General features: G+C 45.8%; 1 protein-coding gene across 1 annotated transcript in view; it reads right to left on the reverse strand.

Annotated features, from left to right (window-relative positions):
• Positions 1 to 20,199, reverse strand: part of TES (testin LIM domain protein) — an 86,387-nt gene that overhangs the window by 23,184 nt on the left and 43,004 nt on the right. Inside the window, exon 3 of the mRNA XM_030216127.1 lies at positions 4,266 to 4,518. Coding sequence (XP_030071987.1) covers positions 4,266 to 4,518 — 253 coding nt within the window. The remainder of the gene's footprint in view (positions 1 to 4,265; positions 4,519 to 20,199) is intronic.

Genomic DNA, 20,199 nt, shown 5'->3' on the forward strand with positions numbered 1-20,199 from the left:
TAACCACGCCCCAGTTCCGCCTTCGCCAAACCTCTGACACGCCCCCATCAACTTTGTCCGCATCCGCGACGGAGTGCAGTTGAAAACGTCCAAGTTCGGCTTTCGATTATACCGCTTTATTCGTTTTGTGAGATAAACGTCCATCTCCCGATTTAGGTCGGAACTTGGGCGTTTTTCTCGTTCGATTATAAGCAGGATAGTATACTACTTACAATGTCAACATAATAGAACATTTTGATTGATAATGAAGGGTAAAGCAAAGATGGAACATATAGATATGTAAGAGAGTAAGAAGAGTTCGAAAGTAAGGTAATTTAAAGAAAGTTGAGCATGAGATCAGAGATGGTTTAATATAATCTCAGCTAGGATAGGAGTGGATAAACATGTCCTGCTGCAGTACGTGCAGCCCGTTTCACACCTTGTGTTTGTGAGTGAGACTAACAAGTCAGTTACTTCTTCCATTAAAGGCCTGGTTGAAGAGAAAAGATTTCACCTGCTTCCTGAAGTAGAAATAGTCTAGTGTTACGTGGAGCCTTTCAAGCAGTAAATTCAAGAGCGTGGGCGCTACTCCGGAGAAGGCTCACTTGCAGTTATCACATCAAGTAATGCCTTTTGGAGAGGGTGTGGTTAATGAGTCCTTGAAAGGGCCTTAGTGTCCTTGGCGGTGTGTTGTTGCATGGATGGGGCCATTGTTTCCCTTTCTGTCAGGGATGTGGGTATGTGCATCCTCATGTCTATGCGTCCTACAGCTGGCTGGAAGATGGCAGGGGACACTGTGGTAGCCGCAAATCCTTCTGGTCACCTTGGTTTGGGGGAATCTATCTGTGGGGTACTGATGCTAGCTGTTTTAAGGTCCTCACTGATGGTGATGGCTGCATATCACCCCACGACTTGTGGCCATACTTTGGGGGTGCACGGGGGGGAGGGGATTGTAGGCCTATAATGTGGAGATTTCAGGGGCCCCAGCTTGGGCCTAGAGGATGTCTCATAGGGCAGAATACTGATCTTTAGAGAAGACAACTGTACATCCAATTAGTGTGGGCTAGGAGGCTTGAGAGAACATCCATTTGAGGCGCAAATGATGCTGTGATGGCCCTCTATGGGCAGTATAGTGTCCTTCTTGAATACTCCTTTGTCAGATACATGTCTGGTGTAGGGGTTAGGGCTGTGTTCCCTGAATGCAGGGGGCGTGGGTTTGATTCTCACTGTGGGTGTTTGGGGTTACTGTTTTATTTCCCCTGCCATAGCACCTCCGATGTGCTAGGTAGATGTGTGTGACACGCTGGGCACTTTTGTATTGGTCTCTGGAGGTTACTAACCAAACAGCTTCACCCCTACCCCCTTCCTTTCTATGTTATCTCATAGGGTAGGGGGTTGGCGCCAACACATTCTAGTAGATATGGGGGCTGCGGGCACTATAAAAAGGGTAGCTGCATAACCAAGCTTTGATAGGGGACAGAACTGTTATAGGGGTGCTATGTTTGTGGTACTGACATCATGCCCTGAGGCACTCCTGCATGCACCAGATTAAGGCAGGGTCCTTACCAGAGCGACTCAAGGTCCCATGTATTCCAAAGTGTCTGCAAAATGCATGCTGGAGACAGGGGTCAGGTGATGGGCCTTCTTGGCATCACAAACATTATTTTTGACATGTTGTGCAATGCTCCTCGCATAGGCTGTGACAGATGGCAACGGGGGGGGGGGGGGGGGGGGCTGAAGGGATGGGTATGCATTGCACAGGCACAAGTGCTGCATGAGCCGAGGTGGCTATGGGGCACAGGATGGCATGGCGGCCTGTGGAGCATGTGTATGGGCAGTGGGGTAACGCAGCTGTGCCTTTGGGTGTCTCAATGTACTTGAGCTGCTGCCAAATGTTCCCATCACTATGTAGGCATGGGGGTCCCAGGTAAATGCAGCCCCATATTTTGTCTTTGCATGGTTAGTGAATAGGCCCCATAATTACTTGTCATTATATTAATCTGCACATTCTGATTTCCACAATGTTTTTATTTCTCTAATGAAAAAGCAATAATGTATTGCAACAACAAAGGGACCTCAGTGCCTACGCGTATGGTACTTGTACATCAGTGGTACTGTGATCCGGTGGGGGTGGGGGAGGGCACGACATGACAATGCTTCACTCACCTTTAGACTGCTCTTATGGATCTTCATACCCACAGGGGGACACTGTGGAGTGGGAGGTGGTGGTGATTGAGTATTTGTCTCTAGTGCCTGAGGCACAGGAGAACCAGTAGCTCTGTCTTGTCCACCGAGAAATTTGGTTCCCTTCTCAGAGAGAGACACAGCTGGGCATTTTGAAGAACTTTCCTCCATGTACAAAGGTATACATGCATGTTTTATAGGTAGTTGTCAGATATTTTTGGAACACGGGGACCAGTACCGCCGTTGAATGTTTTGCACAGGGTATTTTCAATTGGTGGAAATGCTCATCTCCAAACATCTAGAAACTTTTCGGGATGTCTTCTTTCAAAACTTTTTTTGGGGGTATTTCTGAATATCAGAAAATGTTTAGTTTCTTCTTCCATTATGGACTTTAACATTTTACGATAAACATTTTTCCATTTGGACGTCATATCGAAAATGCCCCTCCACATCTGTTAAAGGTAACTATTTACATATTTAGGAATGTCTCCCTCCAATTGTGAAATACAAAGGTTAGAGTCAGATGTTAAGATCAGAGCTGTAAGAGATAAAAACTCAGTAGTGGAAACATGGTTTTAAGAAAAAAAAAAAGGGGGGGGGGATGCAAAAAAAGACATACCAACATACTGATAGTGGCACGTGAAATAACCCTTCAGTGTAGGAAAAAAGGTTATTAAATAGGGGTGGGCAATTAACACGTTAAAATTAACACACCTAGTTCATTTTCATGTCACTCTATTTTTATTTATTTATTTTTAACACAGACCCTCCTCCTCCTCCTCCCTCTCCCCCCAAGTTTACCTTTACAGCATGGCTTGGAGCTCTGCTCAGCTTAGCATCCTTATCCCAGTTTCTCTAATGCGCCCCACACTCCCACGATGCTTTTACTTTTACAACCGAGCTACGACTTTCTACTACCTCGCTACCTCAATGTCTTTGTCTTTCCCTGTATGGCTGGGCTCTCCAGATACCTGTGCAGTGCAGGACGTTGGGGAAGTCTCATGGGACTTAAAATCGCAAGACTTCCCCAACTTCCTGAATGGTGCGGCTCAAGTATTTGCATAGCCTGGCCATGATGGGGAAGACAAAGACTTTGAGGCAGCAAGGAAAGAGAAAAAGTCCGGAGCTCAGCTGTAAACACAGGGGGGGTGAGGGTGGGGGTGGGAATGAGAGAAACTGGCACGGGGATGCTAAGCTGAGCAGAGCCCTGCAGCAGCCATGTGCGCCCCTCCATGCTGCTGTCCTTTGTGCGCCTGGTGGGGCCACTGGTGAATGGCATGTCGCTGGGCTTCATGCTCAGTCTGCTGTTACTTGGGTGGAGGAGCCATGTGGGGGTGCAGAACCTGAGAACAGAGGACTTACTGCAGCAGGGAGGAGGCAGCAGACGCAGCCAGAAAGCCCAACGCCAATCCGGTGGGTCTGGGGTCCAACAACAGCGAGAGCTGGGCACTAAGGATTGTGCCATTCAAGCTGCCCAGCCCACAGGTGGCTCCCTCAAAAAAAATCTATCATGCCTGTTTTAGAAGTAAATGCCAGGGGAGGGGAGAGAGAAATTGGGTGAATGCTGGGGAGGCTCAAAAAAAATGAATAAAAAGAAAAGAACAAAAAACTGGAATGGGTTACAACAATATCAGAAAAAAAAAAATCACTTGTGCTGCTTTTTTCAGTGTAGCATTTTCAGTTTAGTATTACATTTTGCTTGAAACTTCCCCCTTTTATCAAGCCACTCGGCAAAGCCAACACAGCCCATTCAAAGTGAGTGGGCTTTGTCAGCATTACCGCAACAGCAGCTGTTAGCAATGCTTGATTAAAAGGGGGCCTTTAGTTTTTTTACTGCCCAAAACGCATGCAGTCATCAATCACGATTAAAATTCTTAATCGTTCCCATCCCTAGTATTAACAGATCAGAAAAACCTTTAGGCAGGGGAAGTAGGGCTTGCCCTATAATCAGTGGAGAAAACTGGCAACTAGGAAGTATTGTACCTTGAGATATGTCATCACTTTCTCAGTTTGATTAAATGAATCAACTGAATTATTTTTGAAAGTCAGCTATAAGCTATTTTTAAGTTTAACAATTAAAAAAAAAAAAAAAAAAGTCTTACCAGAGCCTGATTTTGGACAGGAGGAGCCCATTCATATGTGACAGTATTAATTGAGACATCCTTCTTGGCTACCACTGGATTTGTCAGGATCATCACATTGCGCTTATATGTAGGAATTCCATCTGTTTTCAGTTTTGCAATAAGAGTTGTATATTTTGTATCTTCAAAAAGTTTCCCCACTTTCCGATCGTCTTCATTACTTGAGAGAATATCATGCTCTTCTTGTCCACATTTGCAGTTTCGACATATTTTTCTGGGAGTTAAGAAGGAAAAATCAGACTGACATTTCCAAAAGGACGATACGCTTGTCAAAAGCTCAATTAATTTTACTTGTTGGTTTTTAAAAAAGGTAAATTTTTTTTGCACAAACAAAGCTTCAGGAGTACTACACAAAGGACTAGCAAAACACATTACTTTCAAGACACTTATAAAACCTGGCTAATATCTTGTTACACAGTAAAGCAAAGCAGAAGATTCTCTATTAAAGGTCTACCAAATTATGACACTGTTCTTAATTAGGAATGAATTAATTCTCCACCAATTCCTATATAGTTTGAACATATAAGCAGGGGCGTATCTGCGTGGGGCCACAGGGGCCTGGGCCCCCGCAGATTTTGCCCCGGACCCCCCTACCGCCGTTAACTCTCCCTCCCTCGCCTACCGCCGTCACCTACCCCCAGGGTCCGCTTCCTCCGGCTTTTTAAAATATTGCTTCAGCTGGCGGGGGACCCCAACCCCCCGCCAGCCCAGCCGCGATCTTTAACTTTTTCATCCTTGTCGTGCAGCGCGCTGTGAAAGCTGCATGCATCTTTAGTTCCAGTTGGATGGAGTCTGACGTCACAGCACGTTGACGTTACAACGTGCTGCGACGTCAGACTCCATCCAACTGGATCTAAAGATGCATGCAGCTTTCACAGCGCGCTGCACGACGAGGATAAAAAGTTAAAGATCGCGGCTGGGCTGGCGGGGGGTTGGGGTCCCCCGCCAGCTGAAGCAATATTTTAAAAAGCCGGAGGAAGCGGACCTCGGGGTAGGTGACGGCGGTAGGCGGGGGAGGGAGGGAGTGTTAACGGCGGTTGGGGGGGGGGGTTGACGGCGGTAGGGGGGGGCTATAATGTGCTCCCTCACTCTAGCCCCTGCCCCCCCTACCGCCGAACCTCAGATACGCCCCTGCATATAAGTGCTTGTCACTGTGATGACTGAAGTGTGAAAAAGAAATTTTGGCTTCTAGCCTTTAATTTGAGCTAACCTGGTAGAAACATGCTCAGAGGGCTTTCTTTCTCTGACCCATTTTGGATCCGCTAGGAAGAGATCAAATCTACATATTTGAAAAGGATACAGTTTTCAACTGATAATGTATGTCCCGTATGTCCTAGGTATTTTACAGAAGACTATGTTCAGCAGAGCCTTCTGTAACAAGTACGTGTGTAGGGAAAAAGGATTGAGCATATCTTGACTTGAATGTCTAAGTTCCCCTCTCCATGGTATTTCTTAATGTATACAGTGTCTGCACAGTAGTCAAGTCCTGAGTTCAGATGAGTCGAGCCCTGGGTGCTTATCACTCTCCACAAGAAGTGGAAGAAAGCATGCAGTCGTGGCTTCAGGAATGTTTTCCCAAAAAGATATGTAGAAGGGAGAAAAAGTACATTATCCCTAACTCTCAACTTGTGTGTACAATTTTACACTTAGCGAAAAAAATTTCACAAGTTATAAAATATTGTCAATTATATACATAACTTTATTAGCTAATTGACATTAGCAATCAATTATTGGCTATAATTGGTGCCGACTGACACTAATTAGCAGTTATATGCATAACTGCCTTTAGTCAAGATTCTACAAATTGAATATGCAAATCTGTAGCATGCAAGTGAAAAGGGTCATGGACCAGCAAGGGGCATGTCCAGCACTTACATGCACATCTTGTAGAGTACTAGCACTTATGCGCTTACCTGCCTACATTCTGGCACAGGTTCTGTTTTTGAAATTTGAAGCTAAGTAGTTTTATTTTTTCCTGCAATGTTATTTAAACAAAATTCTTCAAAAATTATTTTTGATCAATTACGATTCAAAGTTGGCTGCTTAAGTTGATTCTGCAGTACCTGTATTGTTATATCTGAAGATCCATACTATCAAAATAATATGTTTTAAAAAGTAGCTAAAGATATGCGAGTTGTGTATGATGCTGGTAATAATTTGGGGCTTTGTTTTAAGGTCTCTGCACATAAAATTTTTTTGTCCTATTTACATTTTGGTGCAAGCACTTAGCACTCATCATCCTGGAACCTAACACTAGATCTATACAGAACTGCCCCCAATATGCTTCAGTACGTTTTCTGCCATTTCTATACCCACAGGGGCAGAGATGGGTGAACAGCAAGGAAAAGGAGAGAAAGCTGAATGGCATCTGTGTGTGTGAGAAGGTAAAATTATGTATAATCATACCTGATAATTTTCTTTCCATTAATCATAGCTGATCAATCCATAGACTGGTGGGTTGTGTCCATCTACCAGCAGGTGGAGATAGAGAGCAAACTTTTGCCTCCCTATATGTGGTCATGTGCTGCCGGAAACTCCTCAGTATGTCGATATCAAAGCTCCATCCGCAGGACTCAGCACTTAGAGAATTACACCCATGAAGGGACACTCTGCCCAGCTCACCACCGCCGAAACGGGGGAGGGGAATTAACCCAGCTCATCCCCACACAAGTGGGGGAGGGGAATCCGTCCAGCTCATCCCCGCAGAGCGGGGGAGGGACACCACACCCGCCGATGCGGGGGGATCTGGCTTATCCTGCAACCGCGGGAGGAGCTGACTGACCCTAACACCGCCGAAGCGGGAGGGGTACAAAGCTGCCCTACAGCCGCACGAAGCGGGAGGGAGTGCCGGCAGAATTTTAAGTCTCAATCCAGCCCCGTAAAACGGAGGGGAGAGGAATGCAGCAGCTCACTGTAACACAAACTCGTCTTAACTCTTGAAGAATCCAAGTGAAAAAACTTGAACACGAAGTCTTTCTGAAGTAACTGAAGACTAAACTTGAACCTGAAATGCAACCAGAATAAAAACAGTACAGATATCTGGGAGGGGCTATGGATTGATCAGCTATGATTAATGGAAAGAAAATTATCAGGTATGATTATACATAATTTTACCTTCCATATCATCAAGCTGATCAATCCATAGACTGGTGGGATGTACCGAAGCAGTACTCACCCAGGGCGGGACATTGAAATCCCTGACCTCAACACCGAAGCTCCAAACCGGGCCTCCGCCCGTGCAGCCACAGTCAAACGGTAATGCTTGGAGAATGTATGAGCCGAAGCCCAAGTTGCCGCCTTGCATATCTCTTCCAAGGAGACGGATCCGGCCTCTGCCATCGAGGCCACCTGAGCTCTCGTGGAGTGAGCCTTCAGCTGGATAGGCGGCACCTTCCCCGCGGCCACATAAGCCGCTGCAATGGCTTCCTTGACCCATCTTGCCACTGTAGGCTTAGCAGCCTGCAGACCCTTACGAGGACCTGCAAACAGGACAAACAGATGATCCGATTTCCGGAAATCATTGGTCACTTCCAAGTATCTGATGATGACTCGTCTCACATCCAGATATTTAAGAGCAGAGTACTCCTCTGGGTAGTCCTCCCTACGAAAGGAAGGGAGACAGAGCTGCTGATTCACATGGAAGCGAGAAACAATCTTGGGCAGGAAGGAAGGCACTGTGCGAATAATCACTCCTGCCTCAGTGAACTGCAGAAAAGGCTCTCGACATGAGAGCGCCTGGAGCTCGGAAACTCTTCTGGCTGAAGTGATAGCCACCAAAAAGACTGCTTTCAACGTCAGGTCTTTCAGAGATGCCCTCGACAAGGGTTCAAAAGGCGGCTTCTGCAATGCTCTTAGTACCAGGTTGAGATTCCACGCAGGCACCACTGAGTGCAGAGGAGGGCGCAGGTGATTAACTCCCTTGAGAAAGCGCACCACATCTGGCTGCGAAGCCAGGGAAGCACCCTTCAGGCGGCCCCTGAAGCAAGCCAGAGCCGCTACCTGGACTTTAAGGGAACTGAGCGACAGGCCTTTCTCCAGACCTTCTTGCAGGAACGCCAACACTGAAGAAATTGGAGCAGTGAAGGGAGAAAGTGAGCCTGCTTCACACCACGCTGCAAAGATACGCCAAATCCTGGCGTAAGCAGTAGAAGTAGAGCGCTTCCTCGCTCTCAGCATAGTGGCGATGACCTTGTCTGAGAAGCCCTTCTTCCTCAGACGCTGCCGCTCAATAGCCAGGCCGTAAGACCAAAGGGGGAGGGATCCTCCATCACCACGGGACCCTGATGTAACAGGCCCTGCTCCACTGGCAGCCGCAGAGGATCGTCGACTGAGAGCCTGATCAAGTCCGCATACCAGGGACGCCTGGGCCAATCCGGACCCACCAGGATTACCCTGCCGGGATGCTTTGCCACCCGGTCTAGCACCCTGCCCAACATGGGCCAGGGCGGGAACACATAGAGAAGCTCTTGTGTCGGCTACTGTTGGAGAAGAGCATCTACTCCCAGGGATCGAGGGTCCCGTCCTCTGCTGAAAAAGCGCAGCACTTGGCAATTGGCCGATGACGCCATCAGATCTAGGCTCGGCTGGCCCCAGCGCTTCGTGATGCCCAAGAACGCCTGAGCAGATAGCTGCCACTCTCCGGGCTCCAAGGTATGGCGACTGAGAAAGTCCGCCTTGACATTCATGACTCCGGCAATGTGGGCCGCTGAAAGCTGCTCCAGGTTCGCTTCCGCCCACTGGCAAAGATTCATAGCCTCCTTGGCTAGAGGGGCGCTCTTGGTACCTCCCTGGCGGTTGACATAGGCCACAGCCGTGGCATTGTCCGACAGGACCCGTACAGGCTTCAACACCAGTACCGGGATGAACTCCAAAAGCGCCAACCGAATGGCTCTGAGTTCCAGGAGGTTGATAGACCACTTTGCCTCTGCAGGAGACCAGAGCCCCTGCGCTGTCCTTCCCAAGCAGTGGGCTCCCCAGCCCGACAACGAGGCGTCCGTCGTGACGACAATCCACTCTGGGGTCACCAGAGGCATTCCCGCAGACAACTTGTCTGTCTGCATCCACCAGCTCAGCGCCTTGCGCACTGCTGGGTCCAAGGGAAGGCGCACAGCATAATCCTCCGACATCGGAGTCCAGCGCTGCAGCAAAGAGTGTTGAAGTGGTCTCATATGAGCCCTGGCCCAGGGCACAACTTCCATCGTGGCCGTCATAGAGCCCAACAGCTGCACATAGTCCCAAGCCCGAAGGGGAGAGGCTACTAGGAACTGGTCCACCTGAGCCTGAAGTTTGACAATCCGATTGTCTGGCAGGAACACTCTGCCCACTTGGGTGTCGAATCGAACTCACAGGTACTCCAGGGACTGAGTCGGGCGCAGCTGGCTTTTCTCCCAGTTGATGATCCATCCCAGGGAGCTCAAAAGAGCAACTACCCGGTCCACAGCTTTGCCGCACTCTGCATAAGAGGGGGCTCGGATCAACCAGTCGTCCAGATAAGGATGGACTTGTACCCCTTCCTTTCGTAGGAAGGCCGCGATGACCACCATTACCTTGGAAAAGGTCCGCGGAGCAGTAGCCAACCCGAAAGGGAGGGCTCTGAACTGGAAGTGTCGTCCCAGGACTGCAAAACGCAGAAAGCGTTGATGAGGAGGCCAGATGGGAATATGCAGGTACGCTTCCTTGATGTCCAAGGATGCCAGGAACTCTCCTGCCTTCACTGCCGCTATAACAGAGCGGAGAGTCTCCATGCGAAAGTGCCGCACTTTCAAGGCCCGATTGACCCCTTTGAGATCGAGGATAGGCCGGACAGAACCTCCTTTCTTTGGTACCACAAAGTAAATGGAGTAACGTCCCTTGCCAAGCTGACTTTCTGGCACCGGAACGACCGCGCCCAGGCGGATCAGATTGTCCAAGGTCTGCTGCACTGCCACAGCTTTGACCGGAGACTTGCAGGGAGAGAGTACAAACCCGTCTTTTAAGGGTCGGCAGAACTCTAGTTTGTAGCCGTCTCTGATGACTTCCAGCACCCACGTGTCTGAAGTTATTGTGGTCCACTCGCCCAGAAACGAGGACAGCCGTCCTCCAATCTGCACTGGGGCGTGGACCAAGACCCCGTCATTGGGTACGAGACCCTGGGGGAGGACCGGAGGGAGCACCTCCGGGACGGCGGTCTCTGCGAAAGGAATGCTGCTTGGGGGAGAAATTCCTCTTGAAGGAAGAGGGGGCAGAGGAACCCGACTTGCCCGGGCGGTACCGACGGGCTTCCTGCAACCGTCCTCTGGAGGTACCGGGACGAGTACTAGCCCGAGCCCTAACCTCTGGTAATTTCTTGCCCTTAGACGTGCCGAGATCGGTCACGATTTTGTCCAGCTCGACCCCAAAGAGCAGCTTGCCTTTAAAAGGCAACCTAGCCAGGCGGGATTTAGAGGCGTGGTCAGCAGACCAATGTTTCAGCCAAAGCCACCACCGCGCAGAAATTGTCTGAGCCATGCCTTTTGCTGAGGCCCTCAAGACATCATACAGCAAGTCTGCCAAATAGGCTAAGCCCGATTCCAGGGCCGGCCAATCAGCCCTGAAGGAATGATCCGAGGGGGAAGCCCGCTGCACCATAGTCAGGCACGCCCTGGCCACATAGGAGCCGCAAACTGAGGCCTGCAAACTTAAAGCAGCCGCCTCAAAGGACGACCTTAAGGCCGCCTCCAATCTTCTGTCTTGGGCGTCCTTTAGGGCCGTGCCACCTTCCACCGGCAACGCCGTTTTCTTAGTCACCGCAGTGATTAAAGAATCCACGGTAGGCCACAGATAGGCCTCACGTTCACTCACAGCCAAAGGATAGAGGCGGGACATAGCCCTAGCCACTTTAAGGCTCGCTTCTGGGACATCCCATTGAGCCGAAATTAAGGTGTGCATGGCATCATGCACGTGGAAGGTTCTAGGCGGGCGCTTCGTCCCCAGCATAATGGCAGAGCCAACAGGGGCTGAGGGAGAGACGTCCTCCGGAGAGGAAATCTTCAAAGTGTCCATGGCCTGTAACAACAGGTTGGGCAAATCCTCTGGGCTAAAAAGCCGCGCTGCAGAGGGGTCATCCGCTCCATCCGAGCGGGGATCCGTCTCCTCCAAGCAATCCGCAAAGGACCGTTGGGAGACCTCAGACACGCTGCCCTCATCTACATCGGAGGAGACAAATTCCTCCAAGGCCTGGGAATCAACCCGAGGACGTTTACCTCTGGGAACCTCAACCTCTTTACCAGACGAGGGAGCAGGGGCAGCGTTGTGCATGAGGAAGGCCTGATGCAGCAGCAAAACAAACTCGGGGGAGAAACCCCCCAGACTGTGCACTTCCGCAGCCTGGGCAACAGCCCTAGACGCACCCTCAACCGGCACTCGCAATAGCGGGGGAGAGACATGCTGCGCATCCAAAATGGCGTCCGGCGCGAAACTCCGCGAAGGAGCCGCGCGGGAAGAACGGCTCTTAACTTTAGCCGCTTCTGTGCCGTCGCCCAAATTAAGGGCGTTCATGGCATTAATGTCTCCAACTTCAAGGGCGGCCCAAGAAGAAGCCGTCCGAGCCGCGTGGCCGGCCAAGATGGCGGAGGCGAGCAGCGGGGGATGGGCGTTTATGGCGGGAAAAACCGCCACGCCGGAGGAAGGACCGGGACATTCATCGGTCACGAAACTGTCACCCAACAAGGGCGAATCAGGCTTTAAGACCCCCGCATCCCCTCTAGAAGCGCTCAAGCGACCCAGGGAGCGACCCTTTGCGCCCTCGCCCTCCGATGCCATATGCCACGAGGAGAAGAATCGGGGAACCCCCTGCCCGCTATAAAAAGGTAAAAATTACCTGCTGTCCGCTCCGAGTTGTAACGACCTGGTGTCCCAGTGAGTAGCTGCAATAGACGCTTAAATAAACGTCGAAATAAACGCCTTTAAGGACGTTCAAATTTTTTTTTTTTTTTTTTTTTAACGGAGCCAGCGGGAGGGGGGAGAAAAGGAGGGACCTGGCACCACCAGGTTTGCACTTGCTCAAAAGAGCCCTCAACCCCAGGCACTCAACAAAACCTAAAAATTAGGCTTGGAGGCCTAGCCAGAGCTGCTGCTGTGTGTGACCACCACCTGCTGAGATAGAGAACATACTGGGGAGTTTCCGGCAGCACATGACCACATATAGGGAGGCAAAAGTTTGCTCTCTATCTCCACCTGCTGGTAGATGGACACAACCCACCAGTCTATGGATTGATCAGCTTGATGATATGGAAGGGCAGTTAGAGGAATCCTAGTAAGTATTCCACTCCATAAGTCAACTCATTGCCTTTCCCCAAGGCAAAACTGAAGAATTATCCTCATTTATTTTATTTATGGTTCATTTCTACCCCACATTTTTCCGCAGTGCAAAAAGGGAAAACAGTATAACCAAATACAGTAAGAGTACAACAGGGTAGGTTTGCATGAATACATGTGGTCAAAATAAGGAGTAAATAGCATTATTAAACAAGAGCCAAATTGAGAGATCTACTGTCAAAGACCCCTATACACCAACAATTTTCGCTCTAGTTAAAGTGCTACATTAACCGAATCCCCCTATCCATCATCCCCACTCCCACCTAACCTCACCCCCTTGGCTTGCTCCTGAGCATGAAATTGTAAGTGTCTTTTAAGTTCAAATACTGGGCTTTCTTTTGGTTCCTGTCTTTCCATTCCACTCTAGTCTTAATTCTCGTTTCACCACCTCTGTCATACTCTCCACCAATCCTTGTATGATGGGGGTGTATCATTCACCTAGTGTGAGAATTCCCCTCTTTCCATTCACCACTGCCATCAGGGTGAGCTTGCTTTCCCCCACACCCAACTCAGCAGTAGAAAGCTAGAGTCTGTCGTCCCCCAGTATAAGTGCACAGAACCACTGTCAAAGGACTGCACCAACAGCTGGATAGTGTTTAATACCCTAGTATAATAGGGACATTCCACCAGCATGTGAACCAGAGTTCCCCAAATGCACTTTCATTTCGTACAAGTATCATCCTCCCAAAGCCTCATTTTTACCCCCTGGCTGAGAGATACATACGCCCTGTGCAAAAGTTTAAATTGAAGTTCTTGTGCTTGGGTACTTTTATGAATTATAGGTACCAGCCTGAAGATGTACCACATGTCTTCTGCAAGTTCTTCTACTAAATTTAATGTCCAGACATCAGCTAAAACTTTTAAAGCTTAAGTCCCCTCCAAATCCCTCCCCAATTTGTACCACATAGACACCTTGTTTAAAAAAAAACAACAACAACAACAACTCTGTTGTAAAAATTCAAACCTTAGAAAACAAGTCCAAGAGGTGCCACATATAGATAAACATAAATGAACAGTGTACTTGTCACAGGAGTAGTTTGCCTATTTTGTTTGGAGGTAGGCAAGGCATAGGAGCTCTGATTATTTGTTTGTGTTGGGGGGGGAAAGGGACTATTTTGGTCTAAAGAAACAAGGCTGGGTACTTTTCATTGGCTTCAGTCCATTCCAGATAGAAGGATATCGCTCTTTCTTGTGGTCCAAAGCACGCAGTGCACTGTGGGTATGGGGCTTTGGGAAAAATACTGGTAGAATTGAATGGTTAGATGTGATTCCAACTCTACCTACGGAAGGAACTTAGAATGTATGCAAAGGACCACTCTACTGTTGAAAATAATTGTGCAAGGTGGATCAGCTAAGGTACAAAAAAAAAAAAAAAAAGAAAACCTTCCACATTAGGTACTTCAGGTTGTTACAAGAAATTATTTATTTTGGGGAAAGAGCTCGAGAGCACTCGCTACTGTTTATAATTTAAGAGCAGATGCTGTATTTATAAGTTTTAGGATATTAATTTCTCCACCAATCACCAAAGGTGATAATTGCAATAAATTAAATAAATTAAGTATATATACTCAGAACACAAGGAGACCGTATTTTTAGCTTCAAGAAAGGTTGATTTAATATACAATTGCACACGAGAGGTAGGTTTTAAGAAGGATCTTAGAACAGAGAATCTGTGCATAAAATAGAACAAAGTAGCAGGTAGGTTAACTTACAAGTCCTTGTTACAAGCATGCTGTGGTCCAGCTGATTGATGAGCACATGTTTCAGGAGCAAGGCATCAGCAGACCCCAAAGAGAGCAGCAGGTCCCAAGAGGAGGCAGGTTCCAAGAGAGGCAGGTCCCAAGAGGAGGCAGGTTCGAAGAGAGCGAGCTGGGCTGTTTCCAGGCCTTTTATAATGTTAGCAGAGAAGCATGGTGTGTGCATGTCCTGGATATTTTGCAGGGCATTATGGTTAATGTAGTCTGTTCACATGACCACATTATAAGTCCTTCCTTTCTGCACATGTCTGAAAGCTGATGGGAGGGGCAGGTATACCTTTGACAAGCAAATGTCCTGTTTATGGTCTCCCCTCTGAAGTCTTTGTCTTCAATGGGTTCTCCAGACTTTCTGTCTCTTGGGTCTTTGGTTTTCAGAGATGTCCTGATGAGCGTCCAGGTACCCACCTTAGTCATGCTTTTGTTCAGTTCTTTTAGGTGGGAGGGCAGAGAGAGTTATATATCTCTCTTTTGTCTTTGTTAAGTGTTTGTAATTAACTATCCCTGCTATCAGAAGCTCCCAGAAAAAGAATGGGGAGAGGGGGCTTTTGGAATGAGACTATTTTCTCTGCTGCAGTGTCAAATATATATATATTTTAAAAAGCTGCACAAATATATTGGTGTATATATATGTATCTGATCCAACACAACATCATGCTGCACATTTAATTCTGATGATTGGCTTATACCATAACAGTGTGACAGGTATCTAGTGGCTCAAAAGGAGCTTTCAATGTTTAAACATTAAATTCCAATGACATTAACAACAAATGGCTGTGCAGTAAAAGCTTAGCCCTCATGCCAGATGGCACACCTCTCATTTAAAACCATAAGACCTCTTAATGGATGCTCTCCTGAAAGTCAACAGAACCCACACACTATCAGGCAATTTAAAGGAATCCAACATCAAACTGAGGACTTGGGACTGAAGACTGAAATGTAAGAGGGAACCCTGGATCCTGAGTTATCAGTACTTGAATACATTCCAGTCTCCATGTTTCCCTAGAGGAAATCATTTTTATTTTATTTGTTACATTTGTATCCCACATTTTCCCACCTATTTGCAGGCTCAATGTGGCTTACATAGTACAGTACAGACGATCGCCAATACCGGTATGAAGCAAACACAAGTGAGGTTATGACAGAGTAACGATCAGTGTGACAGACACATTGGGCTTAAGAAAGAGGGAGAGTTGGGTTATGTCCAGTCCAAACTTTTATATTGTTGTGTTGCAGGGTTGAGGCATTTAGGTTGGATCATTGGGGTATGCCTTTTCGAACAGGTTAGTCTTTAGGAGTTTCCAGAAGTTTAGGTGATCGTACGTTTTTTTTCACGGCGATTGGTAATGCCTCAATACTCCATATTCAGAGCTGTACTTCGTCTGTTCTTCTGTTTTTTTTTTCCAAAGCTTGTGTGTCTAAACTTCTTGCATTTTATGTTTATGGTTTATTTAAAAAAATACAAAATCATGTGCACATACCCTTGATGCAGGGGTCTGTCAATAGAAGGCCATGTTTGGTTTTTAGTCCAAATCTATATTTAACACTGAAAATAACAGACTGTTTCTTTTATAGCTGGGACTGGTTCTTTGTAGCCCTTTATTCAAGAAAAAAATTGGTACTTGATTTTTTTTTTGGGGGGGAGGCAGGGAAGCAAGATGGGGGCTCCTCCATTTTTTTTTAAAGAATACAACATCCAGATATAACAGATTACATGAACAACAGATCACTCACTTACCCCTACCTTCCTAGAACACCTTCCCCCAGGTTTTTTTTTTTTTTTTAAATCTGTGGGTTGGGAGGAGGATCTTAGCAGCTACAGGCTTTTTTTTCTACTCTGGGTTGCAGAGGTCACTGTGTTAAAAGATGAATCAGTGCTCATCTTACTTATCCATTTCAAGTTAAACCTGCTATTTCTATCCGTACAGTGACTAATTCTGCCACTTTATGAATTCAAGCCCCATCCACAGAACGCTCTAACACCAGCTGAAATTATACTGCTAAATGCTGGCTGTACACCAATTTATATGGCCACAATTTGGTCATAAAAACAGCACTTTCTAGTGAGAATGATTTATGTAGTCGGCACTCAATGTTAACCACATTCTGAAAAACGACCCGATCCTCATTTCTAAATCCAAAATACACTAGGGAATTTAATCATGAAAGGACAATGAAAGTTTTCATCTATTAGTTCATTGCCAAAACTGGTCTACCAAGAAATGTCTGAAAATGCCCTGAAAAGAAAAAATTTAGCAATTAAATTTAAGACTGAAGCTCTCAGTTATATATGCATGCTTATTTTTGATATAGCTACATTAATACAATTGTATTTGCTGTAATTTAGCAAACATTACAAGAATGCAATGTTGAAAAACCAAAGTGACCAGTAGTATGCTAAGAAAAAGTTCTCCAACACAGCAGATTAAAATTGTTATGTTGACTAATGCTGACAGATACTGGAATGCACAAATATTATGAAATACAGACTTCTGTGGCAAAGAAAGAAAAATGATACAGGAAATCAAAGTGACTCTTTTACAGTCAAAATGATTATATGCACCTGGAAGAGGAGCAGGTACAGTACCTGTGAAATTATATGGTGCATTCTGCTTTTAATTAAACAGATAATGGGGGGAATAGGGAACAACAAATCACTAGAGTATGTTATACAAAGTTCCCAAGTAATAACATGCTGCCTGAACTGATTTAACAGAAGGAAAAAAAAAACGGCCTCAAAGAGCTCACGGATATGATATATCTACAGAGCTGAAGTGGATCAAAAAGATCCTCTCTACATCATCGGCACGTAAAAAAACCTTCTGAAATGGAGTGTTGGCCAAAGAACTGAAAATGTGGCCAATCATAAATGATTCAACTTTAAATAATCTCCATCTAGAGCTAAGCTTTGGACTTCAGATGATCTACCATCTGTAGCTGAGCTTTAAACTTCAGGCTAAGCAACCAGTTGAATGTACTTGAATACAAAAAAAAAGGCACTTATCTTTCTGGCTGGTGCCAACAGGCTTGTTCTGTGCCTGTGTCTGCTAAATGAATCCATGTACAATAGTTGCACTGTCTGTTGTAGCGGCAGCTTAAATCTTCATGCCCGAAGCCCAAGCATTCTGCTTTTATACAATAGCTCACAGTCTAGTAATTCACTTTGGTACTCAAGCAATAGTAACAGCCATAGATTATAACCGTTGTGTCGCAGAAAGTTTTTAAAAATTGTTACTTTTTTAAAGCTGTATATGATTTCATTCTTTGTGCAATATGAGAAGGGCAAGACAAAATTTCAGGTCTGTTTAAGAGGTTTTTTTTTTTTTTTTTAAATTTTTAAAGAACAGTCTGGAAGAGTAGGGTAAAAAGATGGCTCTTCCAAAAAACAAGGAGGGGGGGGGGGGGGGTCTAAAACTTCTTCACACACAGTGTTTATTCTTACTCAACATGGAACCATGTTTCGGTACCAAATGTCTACTTTAGGATTCTGTAAACAATATGTACATTTTAAAAAATGTATATAGTAATAAAAAAAATATAAACATGAAAAATAAAAAAACAGCGGTAAAAGCGCTTAGAATAGCTTAAAAATGTTGATAACAGCTAAGAGGAAACTTCAACAACAGAGGATTATGGACTTGTCAACAGATCTAGGGCCCTGTTTAATAAAGGTATGCTATGACTCCATAAATGTAAATGATCTATGCAAGAAAACTATCTGGTTGGGGAGACATGTGGTATCTTATACAAAACCAAATCTGTGCAGATCCGATTGAAAAAAATTACTATATAAGTAATCTGTGCAAAAAACAATAAATACCCTGTTTACTAAGCCGCGTTGTAGGTGCGATATCATTTTTAGAGTGCGTCAACGCTAGAGACACCCACTATTCCTATGGGTGTCTCTAGCATTAGTGAACGCTAAAAATGCTAGTGCACATTAATAAACAGGGCCCTAAGTGATGAACAATATTTAAGATGCACAAATAAATCATACACAATTGAACTGAAGACATCAATTAAAATTAGATCAAAACATGAAAACATTAATTCTAATTAAATGATTATATCAAAAGAAAAGACATATCAAAAATATTTTGAAACTTGGCATCAACAGTAAGAAGCGTAAGACACTGGCTTCCGATACGATGAATATATGTTGAGGAAATATACTGTCTATTGGTGTCAAAAAGGAGAAAAGTATATGCTGCAGTAAAAACACACAAAATTGAGCCATAAGGGTTGAACATCATTAGTAAACTGTAAGAGAGGAACCATGAATAAATGGAGAAGAGTAAATAAAAGGAGCCAAGAGTGTCTAATAACAACAACAACAGGGAGCAGTGGCGTTCCTAGGGGGGCTGACACCCGGGGCGGATCAACGATGCGCCCCTCCCCCCGGGTGCAGCACAACCCCCCCCCCCCCCCCCCCGGTGCACGCCGCTGGGGGGGTGCCGCGCATGCCTGTCCTTCGTTTGTTCCATGCTCCCGCTCTGCCCCGGAACAGGAAGTAACCTGTTCTGGGGCAGAGGGAGCACGGAACAAGCGACGGACAGGCGCGCGCGGCACCTGGGACGGACGGCACCCACCGCCCCCCCCTAGGAACACCACTGACAGGGAGTGAGATAGAAGGAAAATGATGAAGATGAAAAAGAAATTCACTGACTTGTGTCGAGGTGTGTAAATGCAAGAAATGTTGCGTGATAGATAATTACATGAGAACAAAAAGTAGACAAACTGTGTGCCTCTTGTGCAGGGAAAACAGAATAAGAATTATGTGAAGCAGGCACTTGATGTTGAGTCTCTAAGATGCATTTGTCAGAATAAACACAGTTTTCTTTGAAGCACCATCATTTTACCCTACTCTTCTAGACTGTTCTATGTTCGTAGAGATTTGTGTTCCTGCACGTTTGTGGTCGAGTCCAACAGTTTTGCTCACAGTGCACAACCAATGGCATTGGTGTACGCTATCTGCTGCAGATCCCACTGCTTAAATGCACCTACAGAGAAAGGATGTTTAGACTGCACAAAGAACATTCCTTATTTTAGGCAAACCATTAGTATCTTTAGTCTTTGGAAATTGTAAGGTGTACTCTGTCAAATGATCACACCTCTCTCATATGGCTCTACCTGAAAAATGGACTATATGATTCTCAGCTCTTAAGGTTGTCTCATTAGCTGCATTTTGGTATTACATCCCCATCTAGTGGGAAAATGTGGTTATAATCCTATTACAACCCAACCTGGATTCCTGCTGGCTAGTTCTCATTTTTGTTTACTTTAGCTGCTACATACTTTTAATATATGGTAGAATTCTGGGATAGGAATAGAGATGAGGCTCAAGCCACAAACTTTGCTGATTTAAATTATTCTTTTTTAATCGCAGTTTTAAATTTTGTGTTGATAAAATTAGCTAGCTCATTAAAATTAATAAGCCATGAGGAAATATGTGCTACAAATTATTTGGTAGCCAACTAGTGAGGGCACCTTGAAAACCGTGCACTAGCAGAGAACAAAGCGCAACACATACTTGGCCATGGCTCCAGGTTTTCAACACTAGTTCAATGTTTCAGGGACATTTCCCAGGTTCTCCAAAGAGGGGTGGTGTAGTCGGGGAGGGGGGGGGGCACACTGATTCAAAAGTTTTGCAGAAGAGAAAAGGCTCATTCAAAAATAGTGTAAGCTACCCACACATAGCAGAACAAACCAGACTGCATAATTTAATGGGTTTCCCCAAAGTTTTTTTTTAAAGAGAAGAAAACCACATATAAAATGATTTTTAATAGCCTCATTAATGACTATTAATC

The sequence above is a fragment of the Microcaecilia unicolor genome, chromosome 10, assembly GCF_901765095.1.
Source record: "Microcaecilia unicolor chromosome 10, aMicUni1.1, whole genome shotgun sequence".
In the NCBI taxonomy this organism is placed as follows: Eukaryota; Metazoa; Chordata; class Amphibia; order Gymnophiona; family Siphonopidae; genus Microcaecilia; species Microcaecilia unicolor.